The sequence below is a fragment of the Crocuta crocuta genome, unplaced genomic scaffold (genome assembly GCF_008692635.1).
Source record: "Crocuta crocuta isolate KB4526 unplaced genomic scaffold, BGI_CrCroc_1.0 scaffold162, whole genome shotgun sequence".
Lineage (NCBI taxonomy): Eukaryota > Metazoa > Chordata > Mammalia > Carnivora > Hyaenidae > Crocuta > Crocuta crocuta.
Window position 1 is genome coordinate 5241088 of NW_027529433.1, and position 21236 is coordinate 5262323.

General features: G+C 44.3%; 2 protein-coding genes across 3 annotated transcripts in view; both read left to right on the plus strand.

Annotated features, from left to right (window-relative positions):
* The first annotated feature begins 3133 nt into the window (after positions 1–3133).
* On the plus strand, positions 3134–11299 carry OTP (orthopedia homeobox). Its single transcript, XM_077759840.1, is given in 4 exon segments — positions 3134–3170; positions 4465–4874; positions 10576–10685; positions 10687–11299. Coding segments are annotated over 4 exon segments (1170 nt in total).
* A 1477-nt stretch (positions 11300–12776) lies between these two features.
* WDR41 (WD repeat domain 41) overlaps positions 12777–21236 on the plus strand; it is a 171809-nt gene continuing 163349 nt past the window's right edge. The window contains exon 1 of one of the 2 annotated variants that reach the window (XM_077759903.1): positions 12777–12827. The gene's annotated coding sequence lies outside the window, so the exon portion shown is untranslated. Of the gene's footprint in view, positions 12828–12936; positions 12964–21236 lie in introns of those variants that run through there. The other variant, XM_077759904.1, reaches the window with a different exon arrangement.

Sequence of the window (21236 nt, forward strand, 5' to 3'; positions counted from 1 at the left end):
TAGGGGCAACCAATATATTTTCTGGTAGTTCCCTTTGTTCCACTTCTACGTGTGTGTAACAATCTAAAACCTATTTATTGAGGAAAAATCACTGGATCCGTCATAGAAAATCCTTTTACTTTGCTTTGAAGTGATTTCTGAAGACATTCTTGTCATTCCGAAGATTTGGGGGCCATTGCGCTAAAGCCTCGCCTTGTTAGGGACTTCAGTTCCCATGATCATGTGGGAAATGCCTTAAATTATCAATAGCAATGGGCCTGACCGGCACTTTCCCGGCTGCCCCAGGAACGTGGGAAGATGACGGGGAATAAAACTCTGGTAAATACATCTCAGGCGCTGCCCAGGTGGATTCAGACATTGGCCAGAACGAGCTGCCGAGAGGGAACCGGGCGCGGGGACGAGCATTTTACATCCAGACTATTGTCATTTTCCTCGCCACGCCTGCTGGCAGCCGGCTCCTGACTTCGGGCGGCAGCGCCAGCTTGCACCCTCCCCTCCTCGACGCCCCCACACCACCCCCATCACCTCCTCCCACTCACANGTCTTGGAAGAAATGATTTAGTTTGTTTATACTGCTATAAAAATCAAGACCAATAGAAAAGTCATAAAATGAAGCGGGCTATCAATCACGCCGCAACATTGTTATTCAGCGGTTACTAACAGAGATGGATAATCCTTTGATTTCGTCCCATTGTTATTACTCTGATGTGTCTTCACATTAACTATTACACATTTATTTATCGACCTGAAAGATACAACAAAACAGAATATACGAGCGAGTGCGTGTGGGAGGACGCCGCACGGGCGGCGGCTGCTCTGGGAGTGGCTGTGGGAGCAGGACACGATCGCTTGTGTGCACACCGGAGTGGCCGGGGGCCCCGCGCCCTTCTTCTCTCCCCACGTCGCGGCCTCTCCTCCCTCTCTCCAAACAGAGGGCACATCCAAGGCCACGCGGCCCTCCACGGACTTGTCTGTTTGCAGGAGCAGGGTCAGCCCCCAGGACCCCTGACGCGTCTACCCACCTCTGCCCCTGCGTTCCAGTGTTGGAACCCCCGCAAGCCCCACCCAGGTGGGCACGACCCCCCTGCGAATCCTCTGAAACTTGCACCCGGGTGCGCACGCCGGCGCCACGTCCAGGGCGCACGCAGCCCCGCCCCAGGCCTCCGTCTGGCCTTTCGCCGCGCTCGCCTGGCGCTGTAGCTTCTAGATTTGGGGTTTTGTTCCGGGAAGGGGAAAGATTTACTGGAGGGACTTTATTTGCTTTAGGTTCAGGTATTCTCCATTCAAGCAAGCCTTTCTCGAAAGGACACTGGGTGTTTGCCGAACACCTTCGTGGCTTTCGAATTTGCTGCTGCCACCTGGGCTCCGCCAAGCTACTGCCCGCGTTCCCGGCGCCGCAGTCCCACACTGGCCGTGTTGGCATCAATCGCGGCGGCCGCTGAAGCTCAGCCAGGCCCAGAGCTTCCGGGGAAGTGGTCTCCACAGCTTGGAAGGAACCGTTGTGGCTGATGCCCGGCATCCACGCGTGTGTGCATGTGTGTGCGCGCGCACGTGTGTGTGCATGGGAGGAGGGGAACAGGCTGCAGGAGAAGAGGAAGAAACTGCCCCAGAGTTCGCCTTGCTGCCTTCTTTGTCTCCTTGCTCGGTCCCTGTCACACACACAGCTAAGGACACACACACACACACACACACACACACACCATTATCCTCGCATCTGCTCTCAGGCAGCATTTCCAATGTTTTGTGTAAGTCAATTGGACGGCGAACAAAAAAAGCCATTTGCTCGGTATTATTTAAAACAGACTTCATAGGACCACCCTTTTGTGGGAGCTTTATTTGCACTAAATGAATAATCTTAATTGCATCACTCTCGAATTAAAAATCAATGTTAATCAAGTTGAGAGTAGTAAATATCAGTTTTCATTGTGCCTGGGTAGAGGGCATTTTTCTTGTGTTGCAAATAAAAATACAAGTCAAATAACTTTAAAAGGGCATTATGTTCTGCTACAAATACAATTGAAACGGATTGTTTAGGAGCAGATCAGAAATGGTACAGAATTTTGCACTTAATTTCCTCAGTTATCATTTACAATAAGAACCTCTGGGCTTGACAGCCAAGTCTAAACAGTAGTAAATTAGTACAAATTTATACTGATTTTACTCTAATAATCGTAATAAAAGCTTATAGATTTGGCACTAATTACATAAATGCCTAATGATCTTGAAAATTACTCTGGTTAGAAATATATTACTAATCTAAACTTTGTTGTTGGCTGGCTCTGAAAAATCAGAACATTAGAGATGGTTCGCTTCACTTGTGCAAAGCACTTTAAATTGTTCAAGTAGTTTAACATATTCAAGAAGAAAATAAAGAGCATTTAACTTTATTTACAGCCATAAGTGGAATTGGGAACCAAGCTGAACTTAGAAACTTTGACCAAAAGAGCAGGTCGTGGGCCAGGATGCAAGCGTGGGCCCTGCGGAGGAGCGGGCGCCGGGCGGGAAGGGTGCGGAGTGCACGAATCCACACGGTGCGCGGGGTCTTGAAGCTGACTGCGGGCCCTGGAAGCGCAACGGGAGTCGGCTCCTNTGCTGCCCAGAGCGCGCGGGCAGAAGTGACTCTCGGGTCACGCGGGGGTCAAGCCCTGCTCTGTTCCCGGCACTGCTTCTGCCCCAGGATGATCCTAGCTGTAGGACACTGAGTTGCACCTTTGGAGTGAGAAGGGACAAGGAAAAGGAGAGGTGTGACTGGAGAAAATCGCCGGGAAGAACTAACGGGGGCCAGGCCCAGAAGCCCAGGGCGAGGCCGAGGCGTCCTCCGCTGCTTTTGCTGCTGCTCGCGGCTGGAGCTGCCGGGGCCGCCGCCGCCGCCTCCTCCGGGCGGGCGCGGGCGGGCGGGCGGGGGGGGGGACTCTCNCTGCTCACGGGTTCATTCAACTGTTAAGCACCTCCCCGTCTCTCTAAAGGACATTATAATGCAAGAAGCCCCCTTTTTAACCACAAACCGAATTTTCTTTCATTTAGGTGATCTATATATATCTATATCGTATAGCTTATAGCTTATATCTATTTTAAATAACTTAAAGCCGCTAAAATTTGGGGGGGAACAGCTTTCGCCCTGGAGCGGTGCGCGATGCTGTCTCACGCCGACCTCCTGGACGCCAGGCTAGGTGAGTGCGCGCCTCTCGCCCGGGCAGCCAGGAGAAGCCCGGGCAGGAAATTGTCAATTTGTTCCTTATTTTACCTTAATGCGCCCTAAATGGACTAATTTCTTTAAAAGTAATTGTGCTGCATTAAAGTTTAATTTGATTTAACATCGTCTTTAAAAAAAAAAAATCTATGGAATATGTAGATCCAAAAGAGGACTTGGAAAGTGTTGTTACTTTTTGTTTTTTCTTTTTTCCCCCCTTCCTCCCTCTCCCTTATTATTATTAATTTTTTTTTGAACGGCGATCTACCCTGAGATAATTTGTTAGGAGTTGTTTTCTGTCTCTCTTTTCCCCTCCTGTTTACTTTGATTTGGATTTTTTTTCTCCTCTTTTTTGCTCTCTCCCCACTGCCTCATTCTCTACTCCTCATCTAAGTATGGTTGAATTTGTAAAAATCTGGCATAAACGAGAAGCCTCTGCAATCGAGGCAGATTTTCTAAGTGTGTTCATTGAGAAAGGAGAAAGGCCAAATTCATCCTCACAGGCATCCCCGCCTGCAAAGGGAATCGGCATTGCCAATGGCTGAGAGAAACGCACCTTTTATTTCTCCGGAAAGAAATTGAATTCTCTAAAGTTTGATTCACTGCTCTGTCTATAGAGTTTACTTGAGTTTCCTTAATGCTGTCTGGGTTGCTGGGCTCTGGGTTTCCGGTTTGGGAATCTTTGGTGATGGATGTGACTCCATTTTCCAAACACTTTCTCTGATTTGAGGGAGAGGCGGAGCTGATTTGGGTTGATTTCAGAGGGTGGAAGACTTGGAGAATTACTCATCTTCCAAAAGTGAGAGGGAATCGGCTGAGGGCCGGAGGTAGAGCTCGCCAAGCTGTCTAAGCGCAGGTGGGGCAGCAACCAAGGAATCGTTTAATTTTCTTTCTTTCTTTTCTCCCCCTTTCCCACCCCCGTCCAAGGATATGCTCTCGCTTTCCTGGGGCGTCAGGGGTACGGTTCATGAAAGGGACTCGAAGGCATGTTCCTTTGCCGGGACTGGGAGTGTTTCACTGCGGGAGATATGAAAGCATGTGCTGTTTACTACGTGAGCCGGCTGCAGAGAGAGGGGAAAGGGCCGGGAGATGGTATTCCAACTTGGCTGTCCAAATTCTGGGGAACCCAGCTGAGCATCCCAGGAGTTTCCTTCATAGGGCGAACGTGGGCGCAGAGAGAGCCGAGGATGGGGCTGAAGGAGGACCGCGCAGGGAGGACAGTCCCTCCTGGCATTGCCAGGAAAGTAGTGACCGCGATCCCCTTGCCTCCTCAGGTATGAAAGATGCCGCTGAGCTTCTGGGCCACCGGGAGGCGGTGAAGTGTAGGCTGGGCGTGGGGGGCTCCGACCCTGGGGGCCATCCGGGGGACCTAGCGCCCAACTCCGACTCAGTCGAGGGAGCCACTTTGCTGCCCGGGGAGGACATCACTACGGTGGGCTCTACGCCGGCCTCGCTGGCGGTGAGTGCAAAGGACCCGGACAAACAGCCGGGGCCCCAAGGAGGCCCGAACCCCAGCCAAGCCGGCCAGCAGCAGGGCCAACAGAAGCAGAAGCGCCACCGGACGCGCTTCACCCCGGCGCAGCTCAACGAGTTGGAGAGGAGCTTCGCGAAGACTCACTACCCCGACATCTTTATGCGCGAGGAGCTGGCGCTGCGTATCGGGCTGACGGAGTCCCGGGTGCAGGTACGCCGGGCTTGGGCGCCGGGGCAGAAGACAAGGTGGGGCGGGAGGATTGGGGCGAAAGAAGCGGGGTCTCTTCCCTGTCGGGATCCTGGGCTGCGCTTCGGCTGCCTTATGAGTTCTACGGACAAGCAGGGCCCCCATCTCCCACCAGTATAGCCACATTCCCGCAGAAATGCCTCAAAAGCGAAGCCGGCGTTGTTCGACTGTTAGGTCGTGTCACTCGTCCCGAGAAGGGAAGCTCCGCATCTCCCAGCCTCCGCGTCTCCCAACATCCGCGTCTCCCAGGCGGCTAAGCTGAACGCGCACCTCCACTCCACCTCGAGTTATTGACAAGTATTTCATTACCCCCTAATGAGTTTGTGTTAAGCGTCTGGATAAATGGGGGAATGCAACAATTATACAGAAAACTTGAAAAGGGAGGAAATAAGGCATAATGGCCCCTTTAAAAAAAAAAGTCCACACCTGGGTTTCACGGTGTAGCTTTATTCTCCTGCATATCATCCTCCTGCAGCTCTAAGTCAACAAACCCCTAGCTTTGAGGTTTGCAAAGGTTTCAAACTTTGATGGTCTACCAAAGCGCCGCCGAGAGCGGCTGGAGAAATACCCCACAGTTTTTGAACCCAGGTTTTCCCTTAAGGAAACTGGGGATGGGGGCGATGAAGGCTTTCTGTTGTAGATATCCGATCTGAAGAAAGGACATTTAGGGCAGAAAAGATTGACAGGTAGTAGACGAAATCGTTACTGACACCTTGTTCTCGGCCAACCACCCTCCACGTTGTACATTACATATAACTTTGAAAATCACATCTAAAACTTTTCTGAAAATTGAGGAATAAAAGTATAAGCTCAGCGAATCTCATTCCTCCCCCCGCCCTTTTTAAAAGAATGAAAACAATATATCAGATTTTTTGTGGACAAACGCTCTAGGTGAAATACCAAGGCGCGCACTGAGTCTTGAGCTATCCGGGGTTCTGAAAACCTTTCTTTCCTGTCTTGGACCTGATAGTTTCTCTATGTCATGCAGGGTGTCAATTTCACCTCTAGCTGCTTTAACAAATTAAGTTTAAAGATCTCAGTTGCTTTATATTTGATGTAAGAAGAGACAGGAGTGTCCATAATCACATTGTTGAATATTTATGTCTGCTTTCGACATTGTAAAGATAGTCTAACCTGGAAAAATAGCATATGCTTCTGCTCTAAATAGTCAGCAAGTGAGTATCACTGGGAACTTAAAGTGGCCAAATTAATAAACTAATAATCAAGGCAGAACATAGATTAACATTTTTACTCAATGTAAGTCTAGGTGGTTTCGTTAGTGAACTTTGAAAACCCTGAATCATGGGCCATTGAAATTAAACACCCAAAAAGTGTTAATTGCATTGTGCAGATATATATTATTAATGTTAATTTTTTTTAACTTCTCACCACTTTTTAAATCTGAAGTTGATCCAAACCTTAACAGAAATATACAATTTCCATACTTCCATTACTGCTAATGACAATACTGGCTTCTTAAAATCTTGTAGGTTCAAAATTCATAAAGTTGCTTTTTGTCCCTCAAGAGAAATACTACCTAATAATTTTTGTTTTAAAGAGTAAAATGCTGTTGCTTAACCTAGACATAGTGGTAATTAGTTTAAATTAAAATAGAACTTAGAATCACAAATAAAATATAATTGGACAACCGACTTTATGAAAAAAGAAAATGAGGTCTATTAAACTTTATTAGGTCTTCCAAAGGTTAATGGCAGTAATTCTTTTAATAGAAAAAGTTGTAAATGAAATAAAATACAAACTATGTAATAGAAACAGTTATTTTCAAAAAGTACACAAAAGAATAATCAAGAAGAAAAAGACAAAGTACTTTAATTGTTCTAGCATAATGTTCAACAAAAGATAATAGCTTGAGGCTGCTGATAGGAACAATTTAATAGAATGGCAATTTCAATATTTTTAAAAATAATGTTTCATAGTTTAAAAAGTAATCAGATCAACATAACCTTCTTAATTAACATTTCAAAATGATGAACATTATGTAATGTAATGCAAAAATAATTTATGGAAAATGTATTTACTTCACAATTCATTGTACCATTGCTCCTTGACCAAATTCAAATTAAATAGTAATTGGTTTATGTTCTTATATGATGAGTACTTCATAGTTTTCTTTATAGTTAACAGATTGCCACACATTCTTTTCAGTATGTGGGCCACTGCACTGATTAAAAATGATCTAAACATTTAATTTATTACAATCGTATGCTTTTAAAGATGCTTTTTAAATTCTAGACTAACTGACCCAACATATTTATTTTTATCTATATCTGGTATAGATCACATTTTTAAGTATTTATTAAAGCACTTCTACTCACATGGAGGCCAATTCCATGTCTGATATCGCTCCCCTTTTCTGGCTAGTGTAATAAAACCATTCCTTTTATAGCATGCCATTATTAGAAACCAATTTCAGAATTATTTATAACCTGGAATGGCTTATTAAGCAGCAATGCGAGAATCATGCAAATTACGCGATCAAATGCAATATAATAAGCATAATCATTAGTCTCTAGCACGGATTAATTAACTTTCAATATTTTATTTACATAAAAACCAAATCAGTGAAATAACTTCTGCACAGTCAGGCTTGCCTTTCAATATTTTATACGAACAAAAATAATGTGCTGTAATTCCATTGACCGTGTCCCCCAGAATGGCCCTGTCACCTGCCACATCTTAATAGGGGGACAAGCCGAGAGTATTTTCTAGTTTTCTAATGGAATGAGAAATTGCATTTTCTTCCTCTCCCAGCACTATTAAAGTGTAATGAATTCGGCCCAGAGTTCACGGCTGGCTGATCGAAATGAACCTGAGATCTCGGCTTTAATACAGCTCCCCAGATTTCCTCCCAAATCTTCACATTAATCATTTGCTGGATTCCAATGAGATCTTCATAAAGCATTTGGTTCGAGGGGGAAAAAAGTAATATTCTCTCTTTTTCCCTCTCTTTCTCTATTTCTGAGCCATTTATAGGTGGGGAATTAAACGGGCTATATATTTTAAAATACATTTACAGTATGTCTATATTACTGTAACAGCAGATATCATGAGAGTGGATTTTTAAATTCCAACCTCCATTAGATTCTCACTGTTGTATTAAGCATTTTCTGAGAAGAGCTGCATTTCAAACTGAGTACAAAGTTGGCCGGTGGCTGCGGTTAATATATTTTCTGGAGTTGTCATCTGTGCATTCTCAAAATCTCCCTTAGGTTTTGCCTGCATTTTAATCCGTCATGCTCTAGTTTTCAAGTGGAAACATTCACATTTTAAAAACATATGCATCATAGCTTGGAACGGAGGTGCTCAGACCCCATGCAGATTTTTTTTCACAACCCCAGTAAGCCATGAAACATAAAAAAATTTTGTAGCCATCATTTGACTAGTAACCCTCAAACATAATTGAGCACGATTTTTCGATTATTCCTATATTTAGTTCTTTAACAGCTGTTCTTTTCCACCTGTGCCTGAGGTCCAGAAACCTTTCTAGTGGTTGTGTTTTCCACTGAAATTCTATGGGGGCAACCCTCCGCCAGCCCTCGCCTTTCTTTCTTCTGCTTCCTTCTGCTTCTTCCCCCCCCCAACCCCCACCCTTAGATGTCTGCTACCCTCTTCAACCACTGCCCACCCCAGACATTCAAACATTTGGGGATTCACTGACACTTTGCAGATAGTCTTTATAGCTATCTTTCGAAATATACCCAGGTGCGGAATGTGAGATATGAGGACCGTTTGGACATAGACACCCTCCCTGTCTAGGGCTCCATCCAGTCTACCTCTCCTCAATCCAGCCTTGGATGCGTAATGCAAAGTGACCGACCTGTGGCCGCAGGTCTCCTCGTTGTGCTTTCCTTGGCTCCTGCGGGTTACTCTCTGCTCAAGGCCGCTAACAGCTCAATTCTCCCAAGCGGCATTGATCCCAGTTACTATCAAGGGCCCCGAAGCCTCATTAATCCGTTGCGCCACACACTCAAGAGGCTTTAGCAAGTAAGGGACCCAGCATCGTTACACAATCAGGAACTTGGGGTAGGCAGAAATACAGGAAATGGGGTAGAAATAAGAGAAACATGTAATGGTGAGCAATGGCTCCGGTATGATAGAAAGACCAGGGCCAACCCAAAGGCGGGCAGTAAGTCTAGAGTGCAATGCCGATCACACCGATAAGCGTGGAGGGTCTTCACTTGCAGAGTATAACACACTTCTGTGAGTAGCTAGCTTATCGAGAATGGGTCAGGTACTCCCATACTCATGATCCTTTAGCTTGCAGAATAAACACTAAATAGCTTGGATTAATAGATGAATAGCCTTTTGGTCATGAATATGATCAAATTGCGTTTGTCAAATTCTGAGAGGAAACTCAGTCAGTACCTGAGCTGTGTCTTACATCATTTATATTTGTGCACACTAAACCTCCAACTGACTAGATGTTAAACTGCAAGCCTGCCAAGTAGGACTGCTGCCAATTACTATTTTTAAAAAAATCAGATTCAAGTGTGGGGAGAAAGGAGGCTCTCTTGGTCAGGCAGTTTACATGCTGTCTTTCAGAAGAACTCTGCCTTCCCCCCGGGGTGGTGAGTGTGGCGTTAATAGTCAAATCTGTGGGATAACTTCAGAAATTCAGAGTTATTATGAAAGAACGAGTAGGAGGCTTCTTTTTATTTGGAGTGTATTTTATGAAACACATCTCCTCTAAAAAGAAAGATATGTGCGTCTGAAGCAAAATTAAATTTGATTCATTACTAGTGTGAGCTTTAAACTTGACCGCCTTTAATTTGTACCGGTCAGAAAAAAATTTCAGTTGATAGATGAAACGGATGAAACAGGGGAGACTTGAGGAATTGTAGGCCTAGTAATTTGGGGTCCTCAGTAAGTTTCTGAAAACAGACTTGAAGGTCGCTGGCCTCGGGACTCTGGCAGCAGGTTCCAGCACATCTGCACAGCTCAGATAAAAGGTGCCCTCAGAGGGGTTTGAGAATGAGGCATGGAGACTTGTGGCAGTAGTACCAGTCGCTACGAATCAGAAGTCACGGTGGCGACCCAAACAACACCGTAGCTAAGCGCCGCTCGCTTTCCCACATGGATCACTATATTAACCTCTCCGCTCTGTCATCCGTGGCGTTAGGGGTTTTCCTTTGTCTTTCGATTTTGAAACTGGCTATGTCATCCACAGCCCTTCATCAATTTCCAAATTTCCAGCGTTTCTGAAAATTCTATACCCCATCAGTGTTATAAGGCACGCTATTAAGCCACATGGGTACGCATGTTTATCTTCATTTGTACACCTGTGAGTCCAATTTTGACACATGCTCGCCTGCAGACTTGTGCATCTAAGCAGTGCACGGAATGTGCCAGCGTGCAGGGGCGTGGTGAACACTGCACGCGGTGGTATGTTTGCACCCAATGTGAGCGCTCCAGGGCACTATCAGGACCCCGGAAGTTGGCGCTTGCTGAGTGCAAGGGGCTCCAGTAGTCTCGAGCGGACGAAGAACCGCGGTCCTCGGCTGCGTGTACGGGCACTTTGGGCAGATGGCACTTGTCCGGCCTAGGGCAGTGTCTGACGCGCGTATCTCAGGCCCAAGCCCCTGTCCGTCCTGGCCAGCCGGCTCGCTAATAGCGCCCTGTGTGTCTCCCGCCCCGCCCGCTCCAGGTCTGGTTCCAGAACCGGCGCGCTAAGTGGAAGAAGCGCAAGAAGACCACCAACGTGTTCCGTGCGCCGGGAACTCTGCTGCCCACACCAGGCCTGCCTCAGTTTCCGTCANCAAGCCATGGCGCAGTCGCTGTCCCAGTGCAGCCTGGCGGCCGGGCCGCCGCCCAACTCCATGGGCCTGTCCAACAGCCTGGCGGGCTCCAACGGCGCGGGGCTGCAGTCGCACCTCTACCAGCCCGCCTTCCCCGGCATGGTGCCCGCCTCCCTCCCCGGCCCCAGCAACGTCTCGGGCTCGCCCCAGCTCTGCAGCTCCCCGGACAGCAGCGACGTGTGGCGGGGNCTCTCGTTCGTTCTCGGGGGCTCTCCCCTTGCCCCAGCCCGCGAGGCCTCCCCTCCTCCTGACTTCGCCCGCCCCGGTCCCCTCTACCGGGCTCCTAGTCCCGTCTCCCCCAACTCTTCCCCGGCCCCCTTCTCCAGCGCCTCACCCCACCCTTTCCGGCTACCCCCAGCTACCCGGCTCGCAAGTAGCGTGCTCGCGCCCTCCTCCCAGCCTTCCGACTGGAGGCATTCTCACCCACACCTTCAACACGACGCCTACGACCCCCTCGCCCGCCGCCTCCCCTGCGGTCCCTTCTTTACCCGCACCTCAAGCCCCTCCTCTCGCGCCCTGCAAAAAGCATCCTTCCCGCCATTTTACTTACCAGGGAGTCGACTCAGGATCTGAAATCAGACACCAATGGACTGGTTTGTGGGCAGAAATACACACACTCGCACTCTCGCTCACTCTCAGACACTACACACACGCGCACGCACACATACACAGTGCACCTAGGTCACACACGGACGTGTTCAAGGGACAGCACAATGTTAGGGATTTTCGTCTTAAAGGAGGACAAGCATCTGCTACAACCGCCTCATCTGAGGGCCCAACTGACAAAATTTGATTTGTCCCTGTATTCTTTTTTTCTTTCCTCTCCCACCACCCTACCCTTGCCCCATCCGCCCAGTCACATCCATGCAGCCCTCTATTGGCTTGCAAAAGAACACTTTTATTTTCTCTTGCTTTTATTTTCTTAAGCACAATGTGTGAGGTTATAGAAGGGAAGGCGTCTCAGGAGGAATGTGCCCGTGAATTGGGTGGCCGGAGTAGACTAAAGCAGTCATGTGATGAAGAAGAGGTGATCTTACCCATTTTGATAAGTCTTTATAAGGGAGAATAAAATAAACGTAAGAAAATTTTCCTTTTGCAAAAGTAAAAGCCACATCTCTTTTCTGGATCCTTCAGGACTGGGGTTTGTTTGCTTCCTTTTCCGTTTCTCTCCTCGCTGCTCTGTGCCCTAGGTTGTTTTGTGGTCGTCCTGTCGTTCCTCGTGCCCCTCGGCCACCGCTCTGGCCCTTGCCAGCTGCCGATGGGTGCACTCGGACATCTACAACCCTGCAACTTTGTACAGAGAAACACAATCAGCTCTTTCTGCATGTGCTGGTCAAATCCAAACCCAGAGAACAGAAGCGCTTTCGAAGAATGAACAAACATGTGAAATAGGATGTTTTGTGTAGATAAAGCATTCTTGTTACATACTGGTCAATTTGTGATATGTTTTAACTTATTGTCTGTGCTTATTTATGGAATTTGGTTTTCTTAATAAATGTTTGAGCTAATATAAAGCATATTATTTGACTTTTCCGGACAAGTTTATATCAAGTTAAATGTAAATGGATAAAATAAAATCATTTTCAGTATGTGATATGGAGAATGATGGGTTTTGTTGTGACTTTGAATTTCAGGAGGGGGGTCGAATGGGGGAGGGGACGAGAACTTGTCCTGTAGGCTCTCAATTTGCTCTCAACGGGCGAAGATCCCGGATCGCAAATGGCGGGAACCCCATTCAGTAGGCTGGCGTTCGGTGTCTGGATTGCACCGCAGGCTGGGCAGCCCTCTCCCACACAGCGTCAGATGGAGGAGGCCAGGCCTTCCCCATTCAGTAGGCTGGGGTTCAGTTACCGGGTTGCACCGCGGCCTAGGCAGCCCTCTCCCACACAGCACCCGGTGGAGGAGGAGGCCGGGCCTTGAATCACGCAATTCCCAAGCCTGAAGCCAGGAGGCCGGGCCTCACGGGAGCTCCAGGCCTCGCGGGAGCTCCAGGCCTCGCGAGGCTTTGGGCCTGCCACGGCTTCCAGAGCCGGAAGTGGGCTTCGGGGCGCAGCTGCTAACCGCGACACCCAGCACCCGAGAGTTGACAAGCTTCTCTTGTGTAAGGCGACCATTTTCCGGCTGCGTGCCTGTGATAGGAATGCTGTAGGCCAGAAGAAGGACCATAGTACAGGAAGCTTGGGGACCGTTAGCTCTGCCCTCAGGGGTCACTAACCCAAAGTCCCGTCTGACCCTGGGTATGCAGTGGATTGAAATGTGAAAGGGCGTGGCGGGCTGGGGGGGAGGTGGAGGGGGGGGCAGGGGTCTTTTCCTAGGGCCTGGGTTTTGTGGCCTTCTGAAAGAGGCGACCCGGGTTTTTTGTGTCCTCAGAATCTGGGCTGTGCTTCTGGTAACCCTAGACCTCATGAGCGGAGGCAAAGGGAAGGTCTGAAATAGAGTGACCAGGACGACCTGGCTTTGGGTTGTGCCTTTCAGGCTTTGCTTGACCTTGCCGCTCGCTCATTCTTTCAGGATGCTTACTTGGTGTGAGCCAACCTCGAATACAACCAGGTGCTCAAACTAACTAGTAGTGAAAGTTGCTGTTTCTTTGGTAGTCTGAGAGGGAAGGTTGTGGGTGTGTTTTAAGCTTGGAGGCAAATCAATATCCCAAGCATTCTTTGGAAGACTAATCAAAATCGATCTTGTGGTTTGAAATTTAAGGGTCATTATAGGCATTGAGAGTGCACCCATCCTCATGGGAAGATTTCTCATGTGGTTGCCATAGTGTGTAAGCCCTATAAAAACCCGTGTTCTAGAATATAGTTTTGTACTACTGGGCTACATATGAATTTTAAGAACTGTTGTTAATTGTTACAACTAAGAGGACAATGGAATCTCCTCGAAGGCAAGGACAAAAATATATGATTTTCTATGATCAAGAAAAATTGTATCTTCATGTTACCTTAGGAATTTTAATTAGAGGTAAAATTGGTGAGTGTGTTCACAGAATATTTTAATTCTCCATTTTCTAAAGCATATTTTTAATATAAGGTTAAAGTATTAAAGAAGATAAAAACATACTCATTTGGGATTTCATATACAGATGGAACATTTCTGAATGTTAGCACTCTAGAATTTAGCAGCATAATAATCACATTTCGGAAGTATCTGTAGATGAAAAATACCTTTTCTTGTTTTTACATTTCATCATAGTCCTTGTCTTAACATAGTGCTTTTTAAAAAAAATTTTTGAATTCGTGGCGACTGTAATTTCAAGTCACATCTAAGAGATCAGTTCAAATTACAGATTGCTTTACCAGTGAGCATGGAAGGTTGTTTACAAGGATGCTAATTTTACAGCTTTTTTATGCTGCTATAAAGCATAACTTTATGATGTAGGAATGCAATAAAGGATGCTAAATGGAATCTTTAAAAATTGTATTTCTCGAAGGCAAGGGAAATCTTTCATTTGAAAAAAAATGGGCCAACTCAGAACACTGATGAGAAGTTACAAATCAACTCAAGTGATAGATGCTTTCAAAGATACTTATATTTCATAATATAGTGGTTATTTATCAATATTATAATGAAAGTGTACAGAGTTTTTCACTTGACCCAACTTTAGAATATTTGTTTTTATAGCAATAGATTTTTGTGTTAAGAATCCTGAATATTTTAATGTCATATATGCTATTAGCATAAGTAAGGCAAGGCAACCTGGCCTAAGTTGTTAAAGTTGACAGTTAAGCATAAAAAGCAGAGAATGAGAATCTCAGTCACAAGCCTGAAAGATGTCTGCATTTTGAGGGAGAACAGAATAATGCTGCTTCTTATTTTTTACTCTTTGTCAGTAGCAACTGTGTATCCAACCTGTTAAAGTTAAAATAAATAATTACATTCCATAAAGGAAAAAAGACAATAATGATGAATAATATTAGAACACAAAGTAGATAAGTACAACATGCTGGGGGGCGCCTGGGTGGCTTAGTCGGTTAAGCGTCCGACTTTCGCTTAGGTCATGATCTCGCGGTTCGTGGGTTTGGGCCCCGCGTCAGGCTTTGTGCTGACTGCCAGCTCAGAGCCTGGAGCCTGTTTCAGTCTGTGACTCCCTCTCTCTCTGACCCTCCCCTGCTCACGCTGTCTCTCTCTCTCTCTCTCCTAGAAATAAATAAAACATTAAAAAAAAAAAAAAGTACAACATGCTGGATGTCCTACCTCTGATGAATTGTACTTTTTGCTGAGTTGCCTATTGGGCATTGAATACCATCACCACATACTGGCTAGAAAGAGTCAAAGTTTATTATGACATAACTAGGTGATTGATTTATTTGAATACACATGTTCTTCCTTATGTAATTATCTTCTCAAGATTGGTGCTAAATAAATATATGTGGTACAACATGATGGCACAGTAATGGTATTGCAATTCGTTTACCTTTTGTTGATGGTGGCAGAAATAGGATATAGGACTTCAACTACTAAAGAGGATGTTAGGTATTGGATACAAAATAGTATGCAGAGCAATTTGGGTAAGTCAAGGTAGATGTAAATGGAGAACATGGAAGAAATTCTAACTTTGAAGCGATTTATCTTTGGTGTCCTCAATGCTCAATGACTGCTTCATCTGAAAATGAAAATGTTTGTAATTTGTGTTGTGGACTTTAGATCGTAATTTTTAGGATAAAGAGAAAACTTAGTCCACAAAGATGTGTCTTCTAGTGATGGCAGTAGTTAACTTGTCAGTTGAAAGAGCGTAACCTTCCTTTTCTCCTTTTCATGACATAAAGGTAATCTCATCTAAGGGCATTTATGTGAAGAAATAACAGCATGGCATAGTGAGACGACTGGCTCATTAATCCTGGCATCTACTTCCTACAGGGTTCCTTGATTAGTTAGATTCATTCATTGGGCATTTTAGAGTTTTTGATTTGTCACCATTGACTAGGTTCACTGAGTTCAGGCTAAATTGAGCCAGAAGCAATGTTTATTAGTAATTTTGTAGTACAGGCTACCCTAATAATTCAGCCCAAATATCTCATCTGAAAAATATCCATTCACCCTCGCTTCTAATGTGGGTTGCAGCTGTGTTCATAGGGAATTGAAAGAACACAAGTGATTGGGCATGTATTTTCTAAATTATTAATATGATGGCTAATAGCTGTAAACCCATCCTCGTATCCAATGCAGAAATTATGATTCATTTTAAAAATGAAAGCAGCAACAAAGGGGGGCACCCCCTGCCTGACTCTCGGCTCTCTCATCAGTGCAGAGCTTTTGGTTCAGGAACCATGGCCTGTTTAGCATGTGGTCATTAGAGAAACAGAACAATGCCTTTTGCTTTTCTTCTTGTGCTCTGTCAAAAAAAAAAAAAAACAAAAAACCTGGATTTATAAGACTTACTCGAAAATGCTTTTAAGGAATTTTAGGCATGAGCTACAAAGAGTCCCTCTCTTAATTTTGACCATGTCATAATCAGTCTGTAAGCAGGCATAATTAGTCGCTTGTGCAGTTAGGTGGCATCTTCTATTCACATGATCAAATAGCACATCCATCCAAGTTTCCATCTTAAAAGCTGAGTTGGATTTGCGACTTATTGCAGTAGCTCATGCTGCCACAATCCCTTTAGTTCCTAGTTGAAGCAATTCACAAGTACCAAGAATAGATCATTAACCCTCATGACATAAATACTGTATGTTCTTTATATCTTTCATTGAAATGTCACAGGGCTTTATATGCTTTTGCTCACAGTCATTATTGAATCTTTTAAAGATAAACTAAAACAAGGTCAGATTAAAAGCTCTAGAAACCTTTAACACCAGAAAGATGAAATGTGATTCTTAAGAAACTAAAAAAATAAAATTAGAAAACACAAAACATAGGCATACTGACATTAAAGTAAGTTCTTTCTAGATTTTATAATTACAGCATTATGAATGAGTTCACTGAGGCTGAACTGGTTTCTCTTTTTGCTGCCCTTGTTTTTATTAATTATCACATGCTTCGTCTGCCTATGAGGTACTCCAACACAGCAGTGATTTCAGAAATAATATTTTCAGATGGTGTTTATTACTTTCATTCTAGTACCTTACATTTGAGCCCTGTTTTTCAGTTTACAGGACACATTATCTTGTTTTAATCATCGTGCCACCTTTATGAAGTAGATATAATTCCTATTTTACAGATGAAGAAATTGAAACTCAGAGGCTAAATAACTTGCTTATGACCACATATCTAATAAGTGGCAGAGATAATTTTTAAGTCAGGTCTTCAGCTCTTTCAGCAATGCCGTTGTGTATGTTACAAGTAGATATTGTTTAAAAAAATTTTTTTTAATGTTTGTTTATTTTTGAGAGAGAGAGAGGCAGTGAGAGAGTGAGACACAGAATCTGAAGCAGGCTCCAGGCTCCAAGCTGTCAGCACAGAGCTTGATGTGGGGCTCCACCTCAAGAGCTGTGAGATCATGACCTGAGCCAAAGTCAGCCGCCCAACTGACTGAGCCACCCAGGTGCCCTGATATTGTTTTTATTCTTAAAATATCTTCAGGGAAGAAACTAAATCACTCCCTTTACATAGAAGTTTAATAATCCACCCCTGTTATTTAACAGGACAGATTTAAAAAAAATTTTTTTAAATGTTTTTAATTTTATTTTTGAGGGTGAGAAAGAGCATGAGTGGGGGAGGGGAAGAGAGAGGGAGACAGAATCCGAAGCAGGCTCCAGGCTCTGAGCTGTCAGCACCAGAGGCTAATGCAGGGCTCCACCTCATGAACTGAGAGATCATGACCTGAGCCAAAGTTGGATGCTTAAGCAACTGAGCCACACAGGTGCCTTGACTTTTTTTTTTCTTTTTTTTTTTTTTGAGACAGCAAGCACAGGGGAGGGACAGAGAAAGGGAGAGAGAGAATACTAGGCAGCAGGCTCCATGCTCAGTGCAGGGCTTGATATCAGGAGTCTGAGATCATGACTTTGCCAAAATCAGGAGTAGGATGACTAGGCTACCCAGACACCACAGGACAGATGATTTTTGGTGGGATGTGATAGCTGTATTAAAATTAAGCATGGTTTTGAGGTGCCTGGGTGGCTCAGTTGGTTGAGTATCTGACTCTTGATTTCAGCTTGGGTCATGATCCCAGGGTTGTGAGATCGAGCCCCACGCTGATCATGGAGCCCACTTGAGATATTCTCTCTCTCCCCCTCTCTCTAGCTCTCTCCCTTTCTCTCTCGCTCTCTCCCTCTTTCTCTCTTGCTCTGTCCCTCTTTCTCTCTTCCCTGCTTATACTAGCTCGCTCTCTCTCTAAAGTAAAAAACAAAACAAAACATGGTTTTAAGAATCTAGAAAATGCCTTCCCTCTTGATCTTTACGTGCTTTCTAGAAATGATTTCAGGATAGTTCTACCATGCCACCGGGAATACTCTTTATTGTGTGAGGAATCTTTATCAGTGGAATTGTCTTCTTGTGACATGAGCTCTGGGCTGATGTACCAAGAAACTTGGGAGCTAGCCCTGAGAGTACTTTGAAGGGAGTTGGTCGCATTGTAAGGGAGAGGTGATGGTTTGACTCCGTATACAAGGGAGAGCATCCTTGAATCCCTTGGTGCTACAGGTATGTTTCTTGTCTTTCCCTGCAAGATTTTATAGGGGGATCTTTTTATTTTGCTTAATATATAATATTAAATATTCACAACTCAGGATAAGCTGTTTCCATTTTTCTGTCCTTCACTGTCAATCATAGAGTCATAAAATCTTAGCACTTAAAGGGATATTTGAAATCACCTCATTCAAATTCTCTGACTACCATTGTCCCTTATTCATTTTGCACCAAGTGGACTTGAAGATTCTCGCTCATCACAAGACAGGTCTCTAGTATTGGCCCAAGCACCTGGAAGTCCTTCATTTTACTGAGCCTCATCTGCTTCCTGTTCTTCTTTCTATAGTCTTGTCTTGTTAGGACTTCCCATCACATATCTTAGTACTGAAATGATTTTTATTTTTAGTCTTTTACTTATCAGTATAAGACTAGGCCGTGGTATGGTACCACATAAACCTATTTCTGGCTTTACACAACCCAGGTTTATTTCTTGCTTACAAAAATTCCACTATAAGTGAAGCGATTCCCCAGGACAGCTCCCCTTCATGTAGAAGCTCAATGATGCAAACTTTGTTTTCATTTTGTGGTTTGACCACCTCATTACAGGGTTTCCATTGTCTTTTGGGAAGGAAAAGCGAGAACTAGAAGACTTTGAATTGCCTCTAATGGTTTGGCCTGGAAACTGCTGCTAATATTCCAATAAGCAAGAACTAGTTGTGTGACTTCTAATTGCAAGAGAGCTGGCCAATGTAGGGGAGCACGTGGATATTCCTTGAGTAGAAAATAACTCTGCTGTCTTATTTTCTCTATCATAAATACTCTTAGATCCCTTATTTAACATGTTTTTCATACTTAGAAGTCAACAAGTAGTTTTTTGTGCTTACTGGCAGGGCCGCAGAGATGGCGGTGCCAGAGAAATAGATGATGTCCAAGCTCTTGAAGAGCCTACATCTAGATGGTGAGATAAGATAAATATATTTTTAAAAGAAAACTACACAGGCCATGTTTTTCTTTCTTTTTCTTTCTTTTCTGTTTTATTTTTTAGTTTAAATTTTAGTTAACATATAGTGCAAAAAATGTTGTACACAGGCTGTTTTTAATGGTTTGATCAAGTGCTAAATACTCTTATCTGTATAATAAATGCAGTGGGAATTCAAAGAAGCAGGAGACCACTGGGGCTAGAATTCCCCGGCAAGGCTTCTTGAAGGAACTGGGCCTCATGGGATAGCAATGTCACCCTTGAGGATTTTCTTCTCCACTTTATTGGAATTTGTCCTTTCCTTGTGGGCCTTATTTTCAGATCAATAAAGTAGGTGTGGTGTATTTATCTCTATCATTACCAAGTTCTCTATTCTCTTAAATTTGGAGCCATTGATTAGATTTAGGGCTGTAATGACGAGAACAAGAGATTGTGGACCATCTGCTATACCACACTAGTAGCCATTTATAATCTCCTGTAGTGTCGTTATAGTATCATGGATATTCCCCAAATGGATGAATTGTAGCCATGTAATTCCCCAATAGCGCAGTGACTCTGGCACATAGTAGGTGCTCAATAAATGTTTACGAAGTTGAATTAAGTCAGACATATCAGTGTTAAAGCTCCTAGCTTATTGCACTTGCTATTTGCTTATTATCATATCTAGGGGAGTAGTTACCAATTTAAAAATACCATCTATTAAAGGACTTATGTGATTATTAAGATGAAAAATAAATCACTCCTGACAACAAGCCAAATAATATTTCTCACAAAGAGACACCATTCTCATCCTTTGGTGAGCTCAGTGCTCACTTGGAGTAAACCAGTCACCCATGGGACGCTAATTACCTTTTCCAAAGAACTAGGCTACCATGTAGCGTGTTCACAAAGGTAATTTAGTAAATGATGCCCTGGTATCTTGAAAGAGTTAATATGCCACTCTTAGAGACTACTGTGAGTGAATTGTTTCTCACAATAGAGGGAGGAGCACATGCTTGCCAGGAAAACTGCTGTCTTAGATTTCCCTGTTGGAAGACTTAAGAGCTTCATTTTCATTTTAAGCCTAGTGGCTTCTCCGAGAACTGGTTGTATGCCATGAGACATTTCAGATTTGAAGAGTTATGATGAGAATTCTCTCTTTACGCAAATGAACTCCAAAGCAGGACCTTGAGGTTCTGGTAGGGGTTGCTTTGGATGCCCTGGATTAGGAGATCACTGCTTCTCAAGGAGCTAGGTGTTTTCCCTTTTAGTTTTAGAGGAACAGTCCTTGCCCCTATTCTGCTGTAGTAGAGGATCATGAAGATACACAGCAGGGTTTGGAAATCATAGCTGTAATCCTTGATCAGCTGTTAGCTAACTATGATCTCAATCCAGTCACTTGGCAGCTATGACCTTCTGTTTCCTCATGGGTTACCTGAAGTTCTTTCCCAATGCTGGCTAAATCTAATAATGCTATAACTGTTTGGCTGGCCAGTGTGGGGAAGTCAGTTTAAAAATACCTGTTATTCAGAGGCCTGGGCTGGTCTTTGTCTAATCTTTCTTTTGAAGGTATTGTTCTTTTATTCAGGAGGAGATAATCTGATTCTGAGTCAAGTTAGCTTGTGTGAAGGGGGTGAAAAGGTAACCTCTGTGTTCTGCTGAAGAGTTGCTGCCACTTTCCTAGCCTCCTTGTAATAGGATGCAGGCAAGGAGTTGGGACTGCATTAGAATTATTTTACAGAGTAGGAAAGGAAGTTTGCCATATGCAGGAATTTAACTTTCTGTAGAAAATATGGCTTTGCAAAATAAATCCTCATCCCTATGCTTAAATCATTAGTGCCATGGGGTTTTTATATTATCGAGTAAAGTACACTTAATCCGTGGATTTAACTGAAAAGGAGAAATTAGAAGGAAAATAGACAACCCAGACATATTCTCCTATAGGAGGCACTCAGTAAATTTTGGTTGGATTGACTGGACTCATAG